The sequence below is a fragment of the Meles meles genome, chromosome 17, assembly GCF_922984935.1.
Source record: "Meles meles chromosome 17, mMelMel3.1 paternal haplotype, whole genome shotgun sequence".
In the NCBI taxonomy this organism is placed as follows: domain Eukaryota; kingdom Metazoa; phylum Chordata; class Mammalia; order Carnivora; family Mustelidae; genus Meles; species Meles meles.
This window is the reverse complement of record NC_060082.1, coordinates 62063909-62084240: the sequence shown is the minus strand read 5'-3', so window position 1 is coordinate 62084240 and position 20332 is coordinate 62063909. Positions and strand designations below refer to the sequence as shown.

The 20332-nt window shown below is 43.2% G+C and overlaps 2 protein-coding genes across 2 annotated transcripts in view; one reads left to right on the top strand and one right to left on the bottom strand.

The window, feature by feature from the left end:
• The window catches only part of WDR64 (WD repeat domain 64), a 142412-nt gene that overhangs the window by 11958 nt on the left and 110122 nt on the right, over positions 1-20332 (top strand). Inside the window, exons 3-4 of the mRNA XM_045981954.1 lie at positions 14686-14788; positions 17588-17691. Of these exons, the coding sequence (XP_045837910.1) occupies positions 14686-14788; positions 17588-17691 (207 nt within the window). The remainder of the gene's footprint in view (positions 1-14685; positions 14789-17587; positions 17692-20332) is intronic.
• Positions 1468-3444, bottom strand: LOC123927414 (RNA-binding protein FUS-like). Its single transcript, XM_045981955.1, is given in 3 exon segments — positions 1468-1831; positions 1834-2153; positions 2367-3444. Coding segments are annotated over 3 exon segments (1518 nt in total). The 5' UTR covers positions 3374-3444; the 3' UTR covers positions 1468-1640.

The window sequence follows — 20332 nt, the reverse complement described above, 5'->3', positions numbered from 1 at the left end:
AAGTTTAACAGAACCACTTGTGAGCGGCCTCTGCAAACTGTATATACATGAAGAACAACGAGGTTTAAGAAAATGTTGCAGGAAGCATCTCCTTCCATTGTTCTGTCATTCTCCTCACAAACTATCTGTGCCAACGCTCCTAAGAGGCATTTCTATTCCAAGCAGTGTGACCTAACCTTTCTAAACTTCATATCCATCACCTGTAAAATGGAAATTCTAGGGCTGGGAGACTAACTTTGTCTCAGTACAGATTACCATTTTTTTTTTTTTTAATCAGCCGTTGTTAACCTTATCAGGTAAGAAGAACTGGGTTTATTCTTTTAAAATCAGGCACGAATGTAAAAAACTGATTCTTTTTTAAACATTTTATTCACTAGAGAGAGAGCAAACACAAGCGGGGTGGGGAGACGGGCAGAGGGAGAAGGAAAAGCAGACTCCCTGCTGAGCAGAGAGCCCAATGTGGGGCTCAATCCCAGGATGCCAGGATCATGACCCAGGACACTTAAACAACCGAGCCACCCAGGTGCCCCAAAACTGATTCTGAATACAAATCTCTTTGTTGTAGCAATGCCATAAAAAGTGTACTTTCTTTTTCTAGGTTTCATATTCAAATGCACTTGGAAAAATGAACGTTTATAGAATAATGAAACCTTGTAACTCAACTAAAACATCACCTAGACCTTTCTTTTTAATTTATAAGGAGAAAAATTAGATGTAAAGAGATCCAAGGAAATGTGATGGTATCAGGTTTATAAAACTAGTCAGTGCTAATTTTGATAGAGGTACAATCCACTTTTCCTACAATACAATGTTAGTCTACATTTCCAGTGGGCAATTCATAAACACATTTTTTTCTAGGAGGATACTCAAATTAATTTTTAAATGAGGCACGCAACACCACCTGGGATGCCTATAACTCTGTTCTCCCCAAAGTGATTTTAAGTGAATTATTATAAATCTAAAACTGTATCTGCTAACTTCAAAAGTATTTTCTAAAAGATTTTATTTACTCACTTGAGACAGAGAGAGAGCTAGACAGAGAGTGAGACATCATGAGCAGCGGGGAGAAGCAAGCTCCCCACTGAGCAGGGAGCCTGATGCGGGGCTCCATCCCAGGACCCTGGGATCATGACCTGAGCCAAAGGCAGTCACTTAGCCAACGGAGCCACCAAGGCTCAAAAATATTTTAAAATATTTTTTATTTTAAATATTTATATATATAACATATAATATATATATAAATATTTCTTTTTTAAATTTTTTAAAAAGATTTATTTATTTGACAGATAGAGATCACAAGTAGGCAGAGAGGCAGGCAGAGAGAGAGAGAGAGGAGGAAGCAGGTTCCCCGCTAAACAGAGAGCCTGATGCGGGGCTCGATCCCAGGACCCTGGGATCATGACCTGAGCTGAAGGCAGAGGCTTTAACCCGCTGAGCCACCCAGGCGCCCCAAAAATATTTCTTTTTTTTTTTTTTTTTTTAACTAAAACGATGGTTTTTAATGGGAACCAGAGGTACGGTTACAATTACATAGTCTGACACAAAAAACCCGTGGGTGATCAGGAGTTGGAAGGTCACAAAATAATGAGGGTAACACTGGGTACAAGAAGAAAAGCTGTTGCAGAACCTCAGGAGCCAAGCTAATACGGCCTCTCCCTGCCATCCTGTCTGTGCTCACCCCTGGAGTCCATCTTGCCAGGGCCAAAGCCACCTCTGTCCCCACCACCCCGGCCCCCTCGGAGGCCCCCACGGTCCCCGCCTCGGCCTCTGTAGCCGCCCCGATCACAGCCTTCTCCTCCACCACGACGATCATCTCCATGGTTACCCCCATATGCGAGCCTCCTGGTCCCCCTCCTGGGCCATCTGGTTTCGGGGCCTGACCCTGGTTGCATTCATTCCTCCAGGAGAAGTTCATGTTCTCCCATATAGGATTAGGACACTTCCAGTCACCAGCTCGCTGCTGGCCGCCGCCACCACCACCTCCACTAGGGAATCCTCCCCGGCCACCGCCACCACTGCCACCACCTCCGTAGCCTCCACGGCCCATAGGTCCTCCTCGCCCTCGGCCTCCACGACCATTGCCACCGCCCCGATTGAAGTCTGCTCGCCGAGTAGCGAATGAGACCTTGATAGGATTCCCAGAGAATTCTTTTTTTTTTTTTTTTAAAGATTTTATTTATTTATTTGACGGAGAGAGATCACAAGCAGGCAGAGAGGCAGGCAGAGAGAGAGGAGGAAGCAGGCTCCCTGTGCAGCAGAGAGCCCGATGCGGGGCTCGATCCCAGGACCCCGAGATCATGACCTGAGCCGAAGGCAGCGGCCCAATCCACTGAGCCACCCAGGCGCCCCCCCCAGAGAATTCTTTACCATCAAACCGGTCAATAGCTGCTTTAGCAGATGGTGGGTCATCAAACGACACGGTTGCCTCTCCCTTCAGCTTGCCCGTTTCCCTGTCTGTGTACAGATTAATCATGGGCTGTCCTGTTTTCTTATTTGTCTTAATCATACCAATCTGCTTGAAGTAATCAGCCACAGACTCAATTGTAACATTTTCACCCAAGCCCTGCACGAAGATGGTGTTGTTGTCTGAATTATCCTGTTCAGAGTCATGACGTGATCCTTGGTCCCGAGGGCCACCAAATTTATTGAAGCCACCACGGTCACTTCCGCCCATGCCGCCTCTGCCTCCACGGCCACCTCCACGACCTCTGGGTTCATAGCCACTGCTGCTACGGTTGTAACCACCGCCACCGCCCCGGCCGCGGCCCCCACGGTCCTGCTGGCCTCCCCCGTAGCCACCGCCACCACCACTCTGGTCCTGATTGCCATAACCGCCGCCACCACTCATGGAGGACTGATCTTGGCCGTAGTTACCTCCACTGCTACTGTTGTACTGGTTCTGCTGTCCATAGCCTTGAGGGGGATTATAGGAGCTTTGCTGCTGTCCATAGCCTTGCTGCTGTCCACTATAGCCAGACTGCTGGCCATAGCCCCCACTCTGGGGCTGCCCGTAGCCGCTGCTCTGAGAACCACTACCATAACTTCCCGAGGTGCTGCTAGGAGCTGGCTGCTGGCCATAGCCAGGATAAGAGGACTGTTGCCCATAAGATGACTGAGAACTCTGGCTACTGCCATAGCCACCAGTTGAGCCATATCCCTGGGGAGCTGACTGAGTGCCATAGCTGTTCTGGGTCTGTCCATAAGAAGAACCATAGCTGCTCTGGCCATAGCCTGAAGTGTCTGACTGGCCGTAACCACTGTAACTCTGCTGTCCATAGGGCTGACTGCTCTGCTGGGAATAGCCCTGCCCAGGCTGGGTGGGGTAGGCCCCATAGCTTTGGGTTGCTTGTTGGGTATAGTCGTTTGAGGCCATGTCCGCGCACGCGCGCACAGGCCGACAAGCAACAAGATTCCAACACCACAGAGCACCGACGCCTCGAGGACTGACCCCAAAAATATTTCTTAATATTTTTTAATCTCCACGGTAGATTAAAAAATAGGTTGACACCTTGCAGGTTTTTATTTTCTTCTATCTGCTTTTTATTTCCTTCGAATGTTCTACATGTTCCTTATGTAATCTGGGAGAAAAAGTGTAGTTTAATAAATGAATCACTTAAAGCATGGAGCAAGTCCTTTAAATAACATAGTTAAAGAAAATTAATACTCTAATGCATTATTAATACTAGTTATAAAGTATTCCAGACATGTCATATGCACAACGACTCATTTGAAATTTAAATTGTTGAAAGAGAAATTTGAAATCTTTGAGGCTATAGTTCATCATAGGAAATATGTTTTCTGCTCTTTAAAAACATTGTTTGATTAAAACATTTCCTTTCAAAGCGTAAAGCTTTAGCTGTCTTTTGTGAAGGAGTTTATCTGGTATAAAGGCTCTTAAGTTTTTCCTCAGGAAATTAGTTTCTAGCATCCTTTGGAAATTATTTATGGTAAGCAGTGTAATATTGTGTTATTACAAGTGAGAGTAGCAAAATTTGTCACTTCCATAAGAGCAGATGTCCTATGGGATGGCATGTACCTATAGATGTGACTATAAATTACATGCAGGACAGACTGCATGGAGAATGTGTTGTCTGGATAGGGAGCAGAGGGCCCCAGTGGATAGCTCTGAACTAGCAAAAAGGACACCTGAGCCGTGCTTCCATACTGTCTCCTGCAAAACTGAAAATTATATTTACTCAAATGTTGACATCGATTGACTTCCTACCTGGTACTTGGAGCCATCTGGGTACTTTTTATTCATTTATTTATTTTTGTATTAAAAATTTTATTATTAACATATAATGTATTATTACAGGTCTGTGATTCATCAGTCTTAAACAATTCACAGCACTCACCATACCACATACCCTCCCCAGTGTCCATCACCCAGACACCCCATCCCTATCCCTCCACCCCCCAGCAGCCCTCATTTTGTTTCCTGGAGATGAAGAGTCTCTTATGGTTTGTCTCCCTCCCTGGTTTTGTTTCATTTTTTCCCTCCCTTCCCCTATGATCCTCTGTTTCTCAAATTCCTCATATCAGTGAGATCATATAATAATTGTCCTTTTCTGATTGACTTATTTCACTTAGCATAATACCCTCTAGCTGCACCCATGTCATTGCAAGTGGCAAGATTTAATTTTTTATGACTGCATAATATTCCATTGTGTGTGTAAACATATATATATACACACACATATATACATACACATATATACATACACGCGTACACACACACATATATACATGTGTACATGTATATACGTGTGTGTGTGTGTGTGTGTATCCCCCACATCATCTTTATCCATTCATCTGTTGATGGACATCTAAGCTCTTTCCATAGTTCGGCTATTGTGGACATTGCTGCTATAAACATTCTGGTGCACATGCCCCTTGAGATCACTACAGTTGTATCTTTAGGGTAAATACCCAGTAGTGCAATTGCTGGGTAGTAGGGTAGGTCTATTTTCAACTTTTTGAGGAACCTCCACACTGTTTTCCAGGGTGGATGTACCAGCTTTCCTTCTCACCAACAGTATAGTGTTCCCCTTTCTTTGCTTCCTCACCAACATCTGTCATTTCCTGACTGGTTAATTTTAGCCATTCTGACTGGTGTGAGATGGTATCTCATGTGCTCTTGATTTGTATTTCCCTGATGCCCAGTGATGCTGAGCACTTCTTCATGTGTCTGTGGGTCATTTGGATGTCTTCTTTGTGGACATGTCTGTTCATGTCTTCTGCCCATTTCTTGTTTGGATTATTTGTTCTTTGGGTGTTGAGTTTGATAAGTTCTTTATATATTTTGATTACTAGTCCTTTATATGATATGTTATTTGAAAATATCTTATCCCATTCTTTCTGTTGTCTTTTGGTTTTGTTGACTGTTTCCTTTGCTGGGCAAACTGTTTATCTTGATTAAGTCCCATTAGTTCATTTTAACCCTTGCTTCCCTTGCCTTTGGTGATGTTTCTAGGAAGAAGTTGCTGCAGCTGAGTTCAAAGAGGTTGCTGCCTGTGTTCTCCCATAGGATTTTGATGCATTCCCGTCTCACACTGAGATCTTTCATCCATTTTGAGTCCATTTTTGGGTGCGGAGTAAGGAAATGGTCCAGTTTCATTTTTCTGCATGTGGCTGTCCAATTTTCCCAACACCATTTGTTGAAGAGACTGTCTTTTTTCCATTGTATATTCTTTCCGCTTTGTCAAAGATTAGTTGACCATAGAGTTGATGGTCCATTTCTGGGCTCTCTTATTCTGTTCCATTGATTGATGTGTCTGTTTTTGTGCCAGTACCATGCTGTCTTGAAGATTCCAGCTCTGTAATAGAACTTCAAGTCTGGAACTGTGATGCTGCCAGTTTTGGTTTTCTTTTTCAACATTCCTCTGGCTGTTCAGGGTCTTTTCTGGTTCGATATAAATTTTAGGATTATTTGTTCCGTTTCTTTGAAAAAAGTTGATGGTATTTTGATAGGGATTGCATTAAATGTGTAGATTGCTTTAGCAGCATAGAAATTTTCACAATATTTGTTCTTCCAATCCACGAGCGTGGCACATTTTTCCATTTCTTTGTGTCTTCCTCAATTTCTATCATGAGTATTCTATTGTTTTCTGAGTACAGAGTCTTTGCCTCTTTGATTAGATTTGTTCCTAGGTATCTTATGGTTTGGGGTGCAATTGTAAATGAGATCAACTCCTTAATTTCTCTTTCTTCTGTCTTATTGTTGCTGTATAGAAATGCAACTGATTTCTGTGCATTGATTTTATATCCTGCCACTTTACTGAGTTCCTGTATGAGTTCTAGCAGTTTTGGAGTAGAGTCTTTGGGTTTTCCGCATAAAGTATCATATCATCTGCAAAGAGTGAGAGTTTGACTTCTTCTTTGCTGATTCGGATGGCTTTTATTTCTTTTTGTTGCCTGATTGCTGAGCTAGGACTTCTAGTACTATATCAAATAGGTCATCATAGTGGACATCCCTGTCATGTTCCTGACCTTAAGGGGAAAGCTCTCAGTTTTTCACCATGGAGAATGATATTCGCTATGGGTTTTTCATAGATGGCTTTGATGATATTGAGGTATGTATCCTCTATCCCTCCAAAGTGAAGAGCTTTGATCAAAAAAGGATGCTGTACTTTCTCAAATGCTTTTTCATTGTCCATTGAGAGTATCACATGGTTCTTGTTCTTTCTTTTATTAATGTATTGTATCACATTGATTGATTTGCAGATATTGAACCAACCTTGCAGCCCAGGAATAAATCCCCTTGGTCATGGTGAATAATCCTTTTAATGTACTGTTTGATCTTATTGGCTAGTATTTTGGTGAGAATTTTTGGATCCAAGTTCATCAGGGATATTGGTCTGTAATTCTCCTATTTGATGGGGTCTTGGTCTAGTTTTGGGATCAAGGTAATGTTGGTCTCATAAAATGAGTTTGGCAGTTTTCCTCCCACTTCTATCTTTTGGAACAGTTTCTGGAGAATAGGTATTAATTCTTCTTTAAATGTTTGGTAGAATTTCCCTGGGAAGCCAGTGTTTTGGTACCAGTTGAGACCTGATTTGTGACCCAGAATGTGATCTATTCTGGAGAATGTTCCATGTGCACTAGAGAAGAATGTGTATTCTGTTGCTTTGGGATGGAATATTCTGAATATATCTGTGATGTCCATCTGGGTCCAGCATGTCATGTAAAGACTTTATTTCCTTGTTGATCTTTTGCTTAGATGATCTGTCCATTTCAGTGAGGGGAGTGTTAAATCCCCTACTATTATTATACAATTGCTGATGCGTTTCCTTGACTTTGATTATTAATTGGTTTATATAATTGGCTATGAATTTAGTGTCATTCTATTGCCTGTAAATTGACTGTTATTGTGTATTGTCTCTGTTCCTTCCTGGTCTATGTTGCTTTTAGGCTCTCTCTTTTCTTAGAGGACCCCTTTCAATATTGGTTGGTTTGGTGTTTGCAAATTCTTTTCATTTTTGTTTGTTCTGGAAGATTTTTATCTCTCCTTCTATTTTCAATGACAGCCTAGCTGGATATAGTATTCTTGGCTGACTATTTTTCTCATTTAGTGCTCTGAATATATCATGCCACTTCTTTTTGGCCTGCCAAATATTTCTAATATTTCTACTATTGTAGGTCACAGACATCTTGTCCTGAGCTGCTTTCAGGATTTTCTCTTTGTCTCTGAGACTTTTAAATTTTACTATTAGATGACGGGGTATTGACCTATTTTTATTGATTTTGAGGATGGGTTCTCTGTGCCTCCTGGATTTTGATGCCTGTTTCCATCCCCAAATTAGGGAAGTTCTCCACTATAATTTTCCCCAATATACCTTCTGCCTCCCTCTCTGTTTCTTCTTCTTCTGGGATCACAATTATTCTAATATTGTTTCATCTTATGGTATCACTTATTTCTTGAATTCTCCCCTTGTGATCCAGTAGTTATTTGTCACTCTTTCTCTCAGCTTCTTTATTCCTCATCATTTGGTCTTCTATATCTCTCATTCTCTCTTCTGCCTCATTTATCCTAGCAGTAAGAGCCTCCATTTTTTATTGCACCTCCTTAAAAGCATCTTTGATTTCACCTTGGTTAGATTTTGGTTCTCTAGTATCCAGAAAGGGATTCTCTAGTATCTTCCTTGCTTTTTTCAAGCATGGCTAATATCTTTATAATCCTCATTCTGAACTCTAGTTCCAACATCCTACTATGTCCCTAGGGGTTGGTACCGCCTCTTGTTCTTTTTTCTGAGGTGAGTTTTTCCACTTTGTCAGGTTGTCCAGAGAAGAACAGATGAATGAAAACAAAATGCTAAAAGGATAACAACAACTCCAGAAAAATATAAATATAAATATAAGTGTAAATACACACACACACACACACACACACACACATATATATATATCTCAAGGCTGGTGAATTGTAAGAGCTACTCACTTGATTTGGGGTGTATATTGGTCTGTTAGAAGAAACTGCCTCCCAAAATTTTAAAGGGGAAAAAAAATATATATATATATACACAAAAATAAAGGTAAATATGACGAATGGATGAAATATGACTATAAAGATGAAAATTAAAAAGATTTTTAAAAAAGAATTGATAAGAAGTTGGGGAAAGAAAAAATAAATAAATTTTTAAAAAGGAGAGAATGTGATCAGGCAGGAGAGTAGAACAAAGCCATACACTAGATTTAGGGTATATTTGGGTCTGTTAGAAGAAACTGTATCCCAAAACTTTAAGGAAAGAAATATATATAGATGTTAATTACAGTGAATGGATAGAATATGACTATAAAATTGAAAATTAGAAAAAAGTTTTTTAAAAAGGTGTTAAAACAAGATTTGGTTTAAATAGGAAAGTGGAAAAATTTTTCTAAAATAAGCAAAGAAAAAAATAAAGTTTTAAAAATTTATCTTTGAAAGACTAAAGAATCATGGGAGGGGGAGCCATGAATTCTATGTGCTGCCTTCCGCTAGAACTGGAATTCCTCAGTTCTCATTAATCAGTGAACTTGGTCTGGCTGGACGTTCTTGCTGATCTTCTGCGGGACGGGCTTGTTGCCCTGATTCTCAAATGTCTTTGCCCGAGGTAGAACTGCACCGCCCTTGCCAGGGGCCGGGCTAAGCAATCTGCTCCGGTTTGCGCTCGGAGCTTTTGTTCCCTGAGCGCTTTCCGTACCGCTTTGGAAGACGGGAATGAAGATGGCGGCAGCGCAGTCTCTGACTGGGAGGATCCAAGAGCTGGGGGCCCGCTCTTCAGTGCCACCTCAGAGGAAAGTCGCCAGTCCCTCCCATCTCCCTGGTCTCCGGTCGTGCTCTGAGCTCACCCGGCCTGTGACCGAGCGTTTCTGTCTCTGGCATGTGGCCCCGTTTGGAGTCTCCCCAAACCCAGCAGATTCCGGTCGCGCTGCTTCTCCCAGAGCAGGAAGGTGAGTCTCCCTGGAGCTACCACTTGTGGCGTCCCTGCTGGAAGAGCTGCGGTTCGACCGCCTCGGATGACGGTTTAGAGTAACCCTGAGCTGCGAGCTCACTGCTCAGCTCCGTCTCTGCCTCCGGCTTCCCTGCTCCGACACCTGGGGGCTCTGCTACCCTCAGACACCCCTGTTCTTCCTGTGACCCCACGGGACCTGAGACCACACTGTCCCCGCGAGGGCTCCACTCCCTGCTTAGCCTCTGGAGCGACGTCCCTCCGCGGAGCAGACTCTAAACGTTCTGATTTCGTGCCCTGCTGCTCGACGGCTTGCTGTTAAAGGCTGATGGAGGCGACCCCCTCCCCGCCACGGTCTCTCCCCATATACCGCCTCGGATTCACATCTCCACACGTCCGACCTTCCAGAAAGTGGCCGCTTTTCTGTTCCTAGAATTGCTGCTGTTCTTTTCTTTGATCTCCTGTTGAGTTTGTAGGTGTTCGGAACGGTTTGGTAACTCTCTTAGCTGAACTCCTTGGACCAGAGGAAATTGAGGTCGCCTGCTCCTCCGCCATCTTGCTGCTCTGACCCATCTGGGCACTTTCTTATCTTCCTATTTACCGAGGAATCTAGTCATGATTTCCTCGTTTGATTCTGACACCAAGGTGTGAGGTTGGGGTTATTATTTTTTACAGGTGGGGAAACTCAGACACAGAGAAATTAAGGAACGGCCCTGAAGTCATGTGACTAGTAGGTCTAGAACCTGGCTTCAGACCCAAGTGCTAGTCCAAAGAAGCAATATAGCCTGTCAAAGGACAGCTTCCACCTCTGTTCTCAGACACTTAACAGATATGCTGTTGTTATGTCTTTAAGAATTACTGCAAAATTGCATATTGAGTTAAATAACTATCTGTAAACTGCTTTCACAATGTAAGTATTATAGACATATAGAACGTTATTTCAGACTCAGTGATAATACATATGGCGTGCAGTTCTCTGACCCTGAGAAACCCTGGAATTCATTAGCACAGAAATTATCATCTTTAACATCATCATTTTACATTATTATCTAAAAATTATGTCTCACTGTGGTCTGGGGTTAAATTGGTTGCAAGTATTTGCCATGTTTTTGTAGTATTTTGCATAAGGAATGTAAATCATACTGAACTGCACTTTAAAAATGAGGATATGATAGGCAGATTTCTAAAGGTGCCCCCTTCCAAGATGCCCATGCCCTGGTTATTCAATCACACACTAATTTAGCTACTGCTACAAAAGGATTTTGCAGGTCAATTAATGTTGCTAATCAGCTGAATTAAAGTAGGGATATTATCCGGGATTATCTGCAGGGGTGGGGGGCAGTGTGATATTTGAAGGGCCATTGCTGGTGTGAGACAGAGGACCCATGTCCTGAGACAGAAGAGAGAACTCTGGGCAGAGCCAGCAGGGAAACAGGGACCTCAGGCCAACAATCCGAATGAACTTAGAGCCAATTCTTCCCCAAGTCTTCAATAAAGAACACGTCTCTCCTGACATCTGGATTTTAGCCCATCAAGACCCATGCTGGCCTTCTACGGAACTGTGAGCTAATATATGGGTGTTGTTTTGAGTCACTATGTTTGCAGACCTTTGTTTCGGTAGCCACAGAGAACTAACATAGAGGGGAAAGTGTCAAAGTTCAAGAAGAGTGTGTCTGGTGTTAGAACCACCAAAACCAAAATGTGGCTCTAAGAGGAATTCAAATTCCATAGAAGTGGGAGGAGTTACAACACTCGGAGCAGCAGTGTTGAGACAGAAACGCAAGAAAGGGACTAAGGATTATTTTCTGTAATTGCTTTCGGCAGGTTGGTTGTATTTTTGTTTTTAAGATGTGAAAGATTTTTTTTTTTTTTTTTTAAGTAGGCTCTATTCCCAACATGGGGCTTGAACTCACAACCCCAAGATCAAGAGTCATATGCTCCACCGACTGAGCCAGCCAGGTGGCCCTAAAGATTTGAACGGGCCAGAAGGAAGTCAAAAGAATGCTAGAGAAAGAGAAGTGATAATGGGGGAGGGGGGTGACAAGCTCGGAGGATGGCATCAAGGGGGTGGGACGCAGAGAACAGGTGGAGAGATTAAGAAAGGAGAAACACGTTTTCCTCTGCAAGGGAAATTTTCCTTCCTTCTGTAGGAAGAAAGGATGTTGGTTTTGTAACTAGGGTGGCAAGAATGCCAAGGAGGCTCTTGTCTGGTGGCTTGCCCTGTCATCTGGAGTGGGAGGTGGGGTCAGCTGTTGAGAGTGACAAGGAGGTGGGTACATGTGTGGGACGGGAGTGCCTCCGGTTTGACTCTATTGCTGGGCCCCGCCAACAGGATCGCCTAGGGAAGCATGGGGGGGGGGGGCACCTGAATGATGGGAGGCCTCCAATGGGTGATTTTCTCAGAGGCTGATCAGCCACAGGGGCGCAGGTATAAGACACACAGGCGGTCCCGCTACCCTGCAGTGGGGGCTGGGGGGCACTTGCTGGGACAGTGCAGGGGTGGGAAAGGAAGGACTGTTGCAGGGATATGTGGCTGAGGCGACACGCCCCCAGTTCTGAACTGGGTAAGAAAGGACGCGCAGGCTACAGGGACCCGGTGGATTAGGAGGGCAAGAAGCTGGATTTCCCTCCCAGTTGTGACTGGCTGGGTGGCCCTATAAACTTCTCTCAGCGACGCTCCCCTACACCATCCACTCAGTGCGGTGCCTGCCCGACTGGCCTCTTTTTTTTTTTTTTTTTAAGATTTTATTTATTTATTTGACAGAGAGAAATTACAAGTAGGCAGAGAGGCAGGCAGAGAGAGAGGAGGAAGCAGGCTCCCTGCTGAGCAGAGAGCCCGACGCGGGGCTCGATCCCAGGACCCTGGGACCATGACCTGGGCCGAAGGCAGAGGCTTTAACCCACCGAGCCACCCAGATGCCCCCCGACTGGCCTCTTTTTATGAGCAGAACCAGTTCCACCCCCAAGTGGACTGACGGCTTTAAAGCACTATCCCCAAAGAGAAGCCAGTTTTCTCATGCGTGGTTGTGGTCTTGATATAATTTATTATTTTCTCCCTCCCTTCCATGCAGCCTTCTTAACCTAACCTAAGCTAATAATGATAGTTATAGCTAATATTTGTCTTAAACAATTCTTATGTGCCAAAGTGCAGAATGCTTTACACACGTCACCTCATTTAGATGTCAGCTAAAAAAAAAAAAAAGTAGAATAAAATCTTGTACTTTTATTCTACTAATGAGGAACCTGAGGCATAAGGGGTTGAAGGTGTTTATCCAAGTACTGAACACCAAATCGCTGTAGAGCTGGAACTCAAGCACTGGGCTGTCTGATTCCACAGCGCATGCTCTATGCCAGAACGCTACATCCTGAGTTCAAGTGACACAGTGCTATGGTACAGACCCGAGAGGCCTGGGTGGCTCAGGCGGTTAAGTGTCCAACTCTTGATCTCAGCTCAGGTCCTAATCTCAGGGTCATGAGTTCGAGCCCTGCATTGGGCTCCATGAAGCCTACTTAAAAAAAAAAAAAAAATCAAGTTGCAGACCAACACATGACTATTAAAAGGCTATTATGCCAGTCAGTGAGGATGAGAAAACCACAGTGACACGAAATTCCTGCCCATTCCAACAGAGGTCTAGTGAAAGGCCTCTTCCTCTCTTCTCAATCCTTCCCCAAAGCACAAGATGCTAAATGCACAGGTGTTTGTATGGAAAAAGAGCCATGATTTATGAAAAGATAAAATTTTGCTGGCAGGAAAAAGGGAAAACACAAGAGAGAATGTTTCGATCATCTCGATCTTCCCACAGTGAACTCTAACTGTAGAAAGTGCTTAGGGCAGTCCTTATGAGGTCTGCACGTGGGGGAGGATCAAGGAGGAAGGAACACCATTTGTGGCACGCTGAGGAAGGGACGTAGGTTAACATAAGTTGCTCAACTGCCAACTAGTATCAGAATTAACCAATGTCGTTTTAAAAAGCTAATACATGGCTAGTTTTGATTATTTTCAGTGGACTCGTTCTCTAGATCTTTTATACCAAAAGCGTGGCCCCTCATGAGGAGCTCATTAGAAATGCAGACTCTCTGGCCCCACCCCAGACCAACTAAATCAGAATCTGCACTTGAAAAGGATTCTCAGTGGTTTGAACATACCTTAATGTTCCATTCTCCACAGTTCATTCCTTCATTCACTGACAAGCGCTAACTAGTCTCACCTGTATGAGAAATAATTGTGTCCTTAATTTATGAGAATTTTACTTCTGCTTATTCGTAAGACAACTGAAGACCAGCTATCTTATTTTTCAAATTCCTTGGAATTACAGAATTTGACAGTTTATCTACAAATAAAGAATACTCTTCCTCCTTGGGATTCTCTCATAGTAATTTATTTTTTGCAGTGCCTAGAGAGTAACATTTGGAACAGTTAAAGAGAGAAACTACACTATCTCTTAAATGCCAAAACTCCCCTTAGTAGGGATAAGAAAACTTGCCCAGGAAGATTCATGGAAAATGGGTAGGAATGGCCAAATCAATGTCAAGGTTTTCAGTGGGGACCCTGTCTGATGAAGGCTGATTTGATTGCCAGACAAAAATGTTAGCTCCTGGGGCGCCTGGGTGGCTCAGTGGGTCCTGGGATTGAGCCCCGCAGCATCGGGCTCTCTGTGCAGCAGGGGGCCTGCTTCCTCCTCTCTCTCTGCCTGACTCTCTGCCTACTTGTGATTTCTGTCTGTCAAATGAATAAATACAATCTTTAAAAAAAAAATGTTAGTTCCTAAAAGAACTATGAGTCTGAGCAAAGACCCCAGCCTGGTACACCAATTCATCCATCAGAAAGAAGAATCAGGGGGCGCCTGGGTGGCTTAGTGGGTTAGAGCCTCTGCCTTCGGCTCAGGTTGTGATCCCAGGGTCCTAGGATCGAGCCCCGCATCGGGCTCTCTGCTCCACGGGGAGCCTGCTTCCTCCTCTCTCTCTGCCTGCCTCTCTGCCTAGATGTGATTTCTCTCTGTCAAATAAATAAAAATATAAAAAAAAAAAAAGAAGAAGAATCAGCAACTGTGTAGAAATCACGAGCCATCAGCATAGGATGTGTTGAATGTAATTAGCTGCCTTCTCTTGCTGCAGGCAGTGCCCTGGCATTTGGAAAGCAAGGGTGTTGACCATTCGTCCAAATTAACCTTTAACTTCAGCCAATATCAAACCTGTTACTTTACAACCAATTTTGAGATACTGCACATGCTTATATGCGTGTTGTTTGTCATTTTAGATCTTTGGATACTTCTCCTCTGAAGAAGATTCTCTTGCTTCCCAGATGGATGAAGAAAATTTGGTTTTCCTTATTTCCAGAAAACAGCGAGTTGTAATTTCAGGTGATATTTTTAATTTCCTTTCCACATGAATACAGGTTTTAACATTTTCTCAAAAAAAAAAAAATTGGGGAGCTGAAGACGGAAATTTTACCTGCAGTTGAGTTTGAAACACGATTTAGTGTCTTTTAAAGACACTAAATAAGGAATAGGAGGGGAAACAATTCACATTTTTCTGGAGAGGTTCAGAGTTCTAGTTCAAGCTCTGTACAATGGCATCTCAGTATTGCATGTCCAAGCACTAAATGGAATCACAATTCCTTTAAAATTTTCTTAAAATGAAATTTTCAGATTTTAGTAATTAGAACTCCTTCCTACTCTTCCTTTGATTGTCATGTGGAAGTTTATCCCTGTATCTCAAACTGTGAACTTGGGCCAATCACAGAGGGAGGGGGTCAACTCAGGTCAAGAAGTCTTAAGAACAAACAATGTTTCTTTTTAAATTTGATCCTGGCACCTCATCCCTCTCCACTGTTCACTCTTTCAGTCTTCTTCCCTTCAGGGAAGAAGTCCGGGAGGAGGAAAGACAAACCCCGAATCTACCCCTGTCCTCCATTTCATCCCAGATTCTGAGATGAAGCATGGAGAGTAGATCTGATCTGGTGTTCCTTACAAAAGCACCCACACTTACTGCAGTCACTTGTAAACCAAGCCTACCCTTACCTTCCACCCTTCCTCAGCCCAACCCTTAGACCTCACCAGAGCCCAGCCTTAAGCCATGGAAACGATTGGTCATCAAAAAACAGAAGGTAGGGGTCTGTCCCTGCTGCCCCCATCCCTTAGCTGGGAAGGGGAGATGTGTTGCTGGCATCCTAAATTAGATGTTTGAAAGCATTTCTCTCAATGGCAGTTGGGTTCTGTCGTTCTGTAAGGTCTGCTATGTGGGACAGGTACCTCTCTAAGTGTGGGGGACATAGCAGTGAGCAAACGATCATAAATCTCTGACCTGGTGGAATTTACATTCTAATGGGGAGAGGCAGACAGAAAAAATCAAAGTAAAATACACAATGTGTCAGAATGGTAATAGCGCTATAGAAAAAGAGTGGAGTAAGCAGGTTGTGGAGAACAGTAAAGCAGAAGTGTGGGGAGAAGTTGGTTTGGAGATGGGAGCGTGGTGTTGGGATTTGAAGGGGGCATGGGGGAGACCACCCTGAGCTGGGGCTGAGGGACCTAGGGGTGGGGGAGACGGGGATGCAGGAAAGCCCGGGAAGAGAGGGCAAGTGTGGGGTCAGGTGTGTCAGCCTGGGGGTGGGAGAGCAAAGAGGGTAAGCCACCTGCACAGAGGGGAGGCATGGTATGAGGTACTCGTAACGAATGTTCATTATGGCTTCCGTGTTGAAAATAGCCCAGGTTGGGGGGAGCCGGAGGAGAGGGAGTGGTGGTAGCTTGGAACAGGACAGTGTTCTTAACCTTCCTTTCTTTTGTTTTTCATTATATTATTTTCACTTTTGTTTCAGTATAAGGATTTCTAAGGAGTCTTTTAGACATTTTTCCCCGATTGTCTGCCCCCCTCCCTGACTCCCTGGCACTGCAATATGTCGGATGTACTATGTATCTGTTTATGTATGTTTGTGTATCTGTGCTTTATACACAAAAAGAGCAAGATTCATTTACATCCCCCCAGAACCAGTCTGCACCCCCTTGAGTACCATATTTTGTCTTTTGAGAACACACGGATTAGGCTGAAAACACTGGAGTAGGAGATCCGTCCACTTGCTTTTCCGAAGAGCTTACAATTATGAAAACCGATCGTGCTGGAAAGAGGTCCCATATATATGGTTTTATCAGTTCAGCACATAGGCAAAAAAAACAAATAAACAAACAACCAAAAAACTATGAAGGAGTGGGGGGTTTTTTCAAAACACACAAAAACAAAAATTCCTTAATAACAATATTAAGGTAGTTTTATTCTCTTATGCCCGAAAGCCTGAGATCATATTAGGCTTTTACTCTGTTTAAATTGTGATAGTGAGTGTTCAAAGAAAGGATTCCTGAGAGTTGTAGAAATCTCAAAATGGAATGTTTCCAAAAGATGTTTGGAAAACATGTTCTCTGCAAAATATATGGCAGGAACATGAGTATATATACATTTTCTCTAGGATTTCATGCACCACATTCACTTGGAAAGTGTCATAGATTCAGATTAGTATCTCTAGGGATGATGATAAAGCATTAAGATGTCCATCGACAGATGAATGGATAAAGATGTGGTTCATATATACAATGGAATATTACTCAGCCATCAAAAAGGATGAATACTTACCTTTGATATTGACTTGGGTGGAACTGGAGGGCATTTTGCTGAGTGAAATAAGTCAGTCAGAGAAAGACAATTATATGGTTTCACTCATATGTGGAATATAAAAAACAACACAGAAGTTCATAAGGGAAGGGAGGGAAAATGGAAAGGAAGAAACTCAGGGAGACAAACCATGAGAGACTCCACTCTAGGAAACAAATTGAGGGTTGCTGGAGGGAAGGTGGGTGAGGGATGGGGTGACTGGGTGATGGGCATGCAGGAGGGCACATGAGGTGATGGGCATTGGGTGTTATATGCAGCTGATGAACTACTGAACTCCTCATCTGAAACGGATGAGGTACTGTATGCTGGCTAATTGAGTTTAAATACAAAAATGAGTGCTGAGAAAAGCAATAGGTGTGGGGTTTTATGGTTTAATCTGCTTTTTCAGCAAAAATGTAAAAAGTTTCTTTGCTTGCTCTTTTCTTTTAAAAACAAACCAAACAAGTGAGTTTCAGGATCTTGACTGCTGGGAATTGAAAGGCATATTCTGTTGTCGGCAGGTAGTAGAAGACGGGATGTGATTAAATGCATTGTCAAGATCCCTCAGTTGGATTTACTAATCACAGCTTCTCAGAAAGGATTGATAACAGTCTTTAATAACCAGGTAATTTGACAGCTTGGATTCCTCCCTCCTCCCTCTTCCCTTCCTCCTTTCATTCAGGTGTTCATTCGTTCTTTCCCTCCTTCTTCTCTGTCGTCTATGCACTATGCATACTTATGAGGTGCAACCGCAAACATAAACATATTTCAGAGTTATTCCAAAAAACAAAGCCAGATGTTGCTAAAAAGAGGATTGCTGAGCCCTGGAGCAATTTTTGAGATTTTTGTAACTGCGTTTGGCAGTGTTCCTCAGAGAATCTTTTTTTTTTTTTTTTAATATTTATTTATTTGTTTTAGAAAGAGACAGAGCACGAATGGGAGGGACAGAGGGGCAGGGAGAGAGAATCTCAAGCAGACTCTGTGCTGAGCATGAACCCAGACACGGGGCTGGATCCTACAACCCTGAGATCATGACCTGAGCTGAAACCAAGAGTTGGAACCTTAACGGACTGAGCCACCCAAGCGTTCCTCAAGGAGTCTTACCAAACCATGTGGCATCAGCATAATTGTAGGATGATCCTGGATACCTTCTTAGATAAAATCAGAAAAACTCACAAGACAAGTGATTTTGTCAGAATCCTAACAAGTAGAGAAGGTCCCAACAAGAACCTTGGGCCTGGAGTTTAAAGGCCGCTCACATTCTGGCTCCTCTGTTGTACCAGCTAGGATGTTAAATAGGGAACTTCATGAGGAAACTTATCATGCCTCTTCTCACATTTATGAAACGACATCAGAACCAGTCCTCTCTCCCTCAGTGGGCTGTAGTGAAGGTAAATGACACAACGTAGAAGCACTATATGAACAATAAATTCCCATGACCATGTAGGGGTTAACTATTACTGTCACTTAGTTCTAAATTTGTAAGTTTTGGACTCCCACTTCCAAACCATGAGAGGTTGTATTGGAAGGTGTAATGATATAGACCACACAGTATTTCACTAGGAAAATAAAAGGGAATATCAAAAATAAATATCAAAGCAAATAATTCCAGTGATGGGTTCATTTCCAACTAGAGATAAGCTTTATACAAGTAAACTATATTTAAAATGATCATCAGATGATTACAATTTCAACAGGAATGTTTAGCCCTTCAGGGATCAGGCTTCCTGGGTCCTGGGGAGGGGCGGTAGGAGGTTCCTGGTGTGGATATGGAGCCTGGCGTCCCTGCCCAGCTCGGGCACTTGCCAGCTGTGTGTGTTCCCTATGCATCTCCCATGCCCTGGCTCCTTCGTTCAGAGCCGAGCCAGCTGTGCTGCTGGAATTAATGCACACAAAGCGCTTGCCTAGCATCGCTGTGAGCACTCAGGAAATGGTGGCAGTTGCAATCACAGAGAAACGGTGTGAAAACAGAACTGCGTGGCCTCATCTAAACATGAAAACTTTCCTCATTCTCCTTTCTCCTTGGTGCCTTACTTCCCTTCTCATTTTCTTACTTTCATTTCCTCAAAGATAGAACAAAGATGGAATGTAAAGAAGAACACGAGAAGAAAAATAATGATCTTCCTGATGAAATAGCTCAGGATTATGTGAAATAAGTGAGGGGGCATCTTCATATTCCACAGACCTCTCTCTCACGCGTGCATGCACACACACTCATTCACCCATGCTTAGAGGCGTGTACGTGTATATTCACAAACACATCTGTGTTTTATAAAAACCATGCGGCTGGAGAGAAAAAAACGCTTAAAAATTACTTGAAGATTTGATACACCAGGGGCGCCTGGGTGACTCAGTGGGTTAAGCTTCTGCCTTCGGCTCAGGTCATGATCTCAGGGTCCTGGGATGGAGCCCTTCATTGGGCTCTCTGCTCAGTGGGGAGCCTGCTTCCTCCTCTCTCTCTGCCTGCCTCTCTGCCTACTTGTGATCTCTGTCTGTCAAATAAATAATAAAATCTTTAAAAAAGATTTGATACACCAGGAATAAGCATCATTTTGAATGTTGTGTGTCTTACATACAGGATGACGCATTCTGTGAAAAGCTAAGTTTCCGGCAGGTCACAGGGAAAATTTATTAAAAGGTAGTCATGAACAACACAAAATATAATAGGTTAATCCATAATTTAGGCTCTCTGTAAAGCAGAACACACACAGTTAAGGATTTTCATGGTGTTCTCTAGAGGGCTTGGTGATAGACATTGTAAATGTCATTAACAAAATTTCTTGCAAAAAAGGCTAGGTTTTCAAAACTCAGAAGATATCCGTAAGGATTATGGAACTTTTAAAGATGGCAAAAGAAACTGAAGCATGTGCTTTCCACTGAGGATGGAAGTAGAGAAGTAGGAGAGGAAAACCACAGCAGGTCTGTTCTGGGCTCACGAATTTCCTGAGGGCACTTAATATTTCCCATCTGGAAAAACGTCCCCGGATGGAAAAGCGTCTTTGAAGTCTTCAGACGAAAGACAGTCTGAGATGACCGTGACTAACAGTTTTAGGGATCTAATTGACGTTTCCCTCTTTTCACGTAATCTATTCCTTCTGGGCGGCCATTTTCTGTACTTTTCCCAAGACCACGTGACCATGCAAAAGAAACTAGGTTGTTCATAGACTTCAAATACGGAGCTTGACCTTGGAAGTAATTAGCATGCCCTAAGGGGAGAAGAGGCTGCTCAGGTACCTTACAGCCCTGTGTGGAATAAATCTATCTTC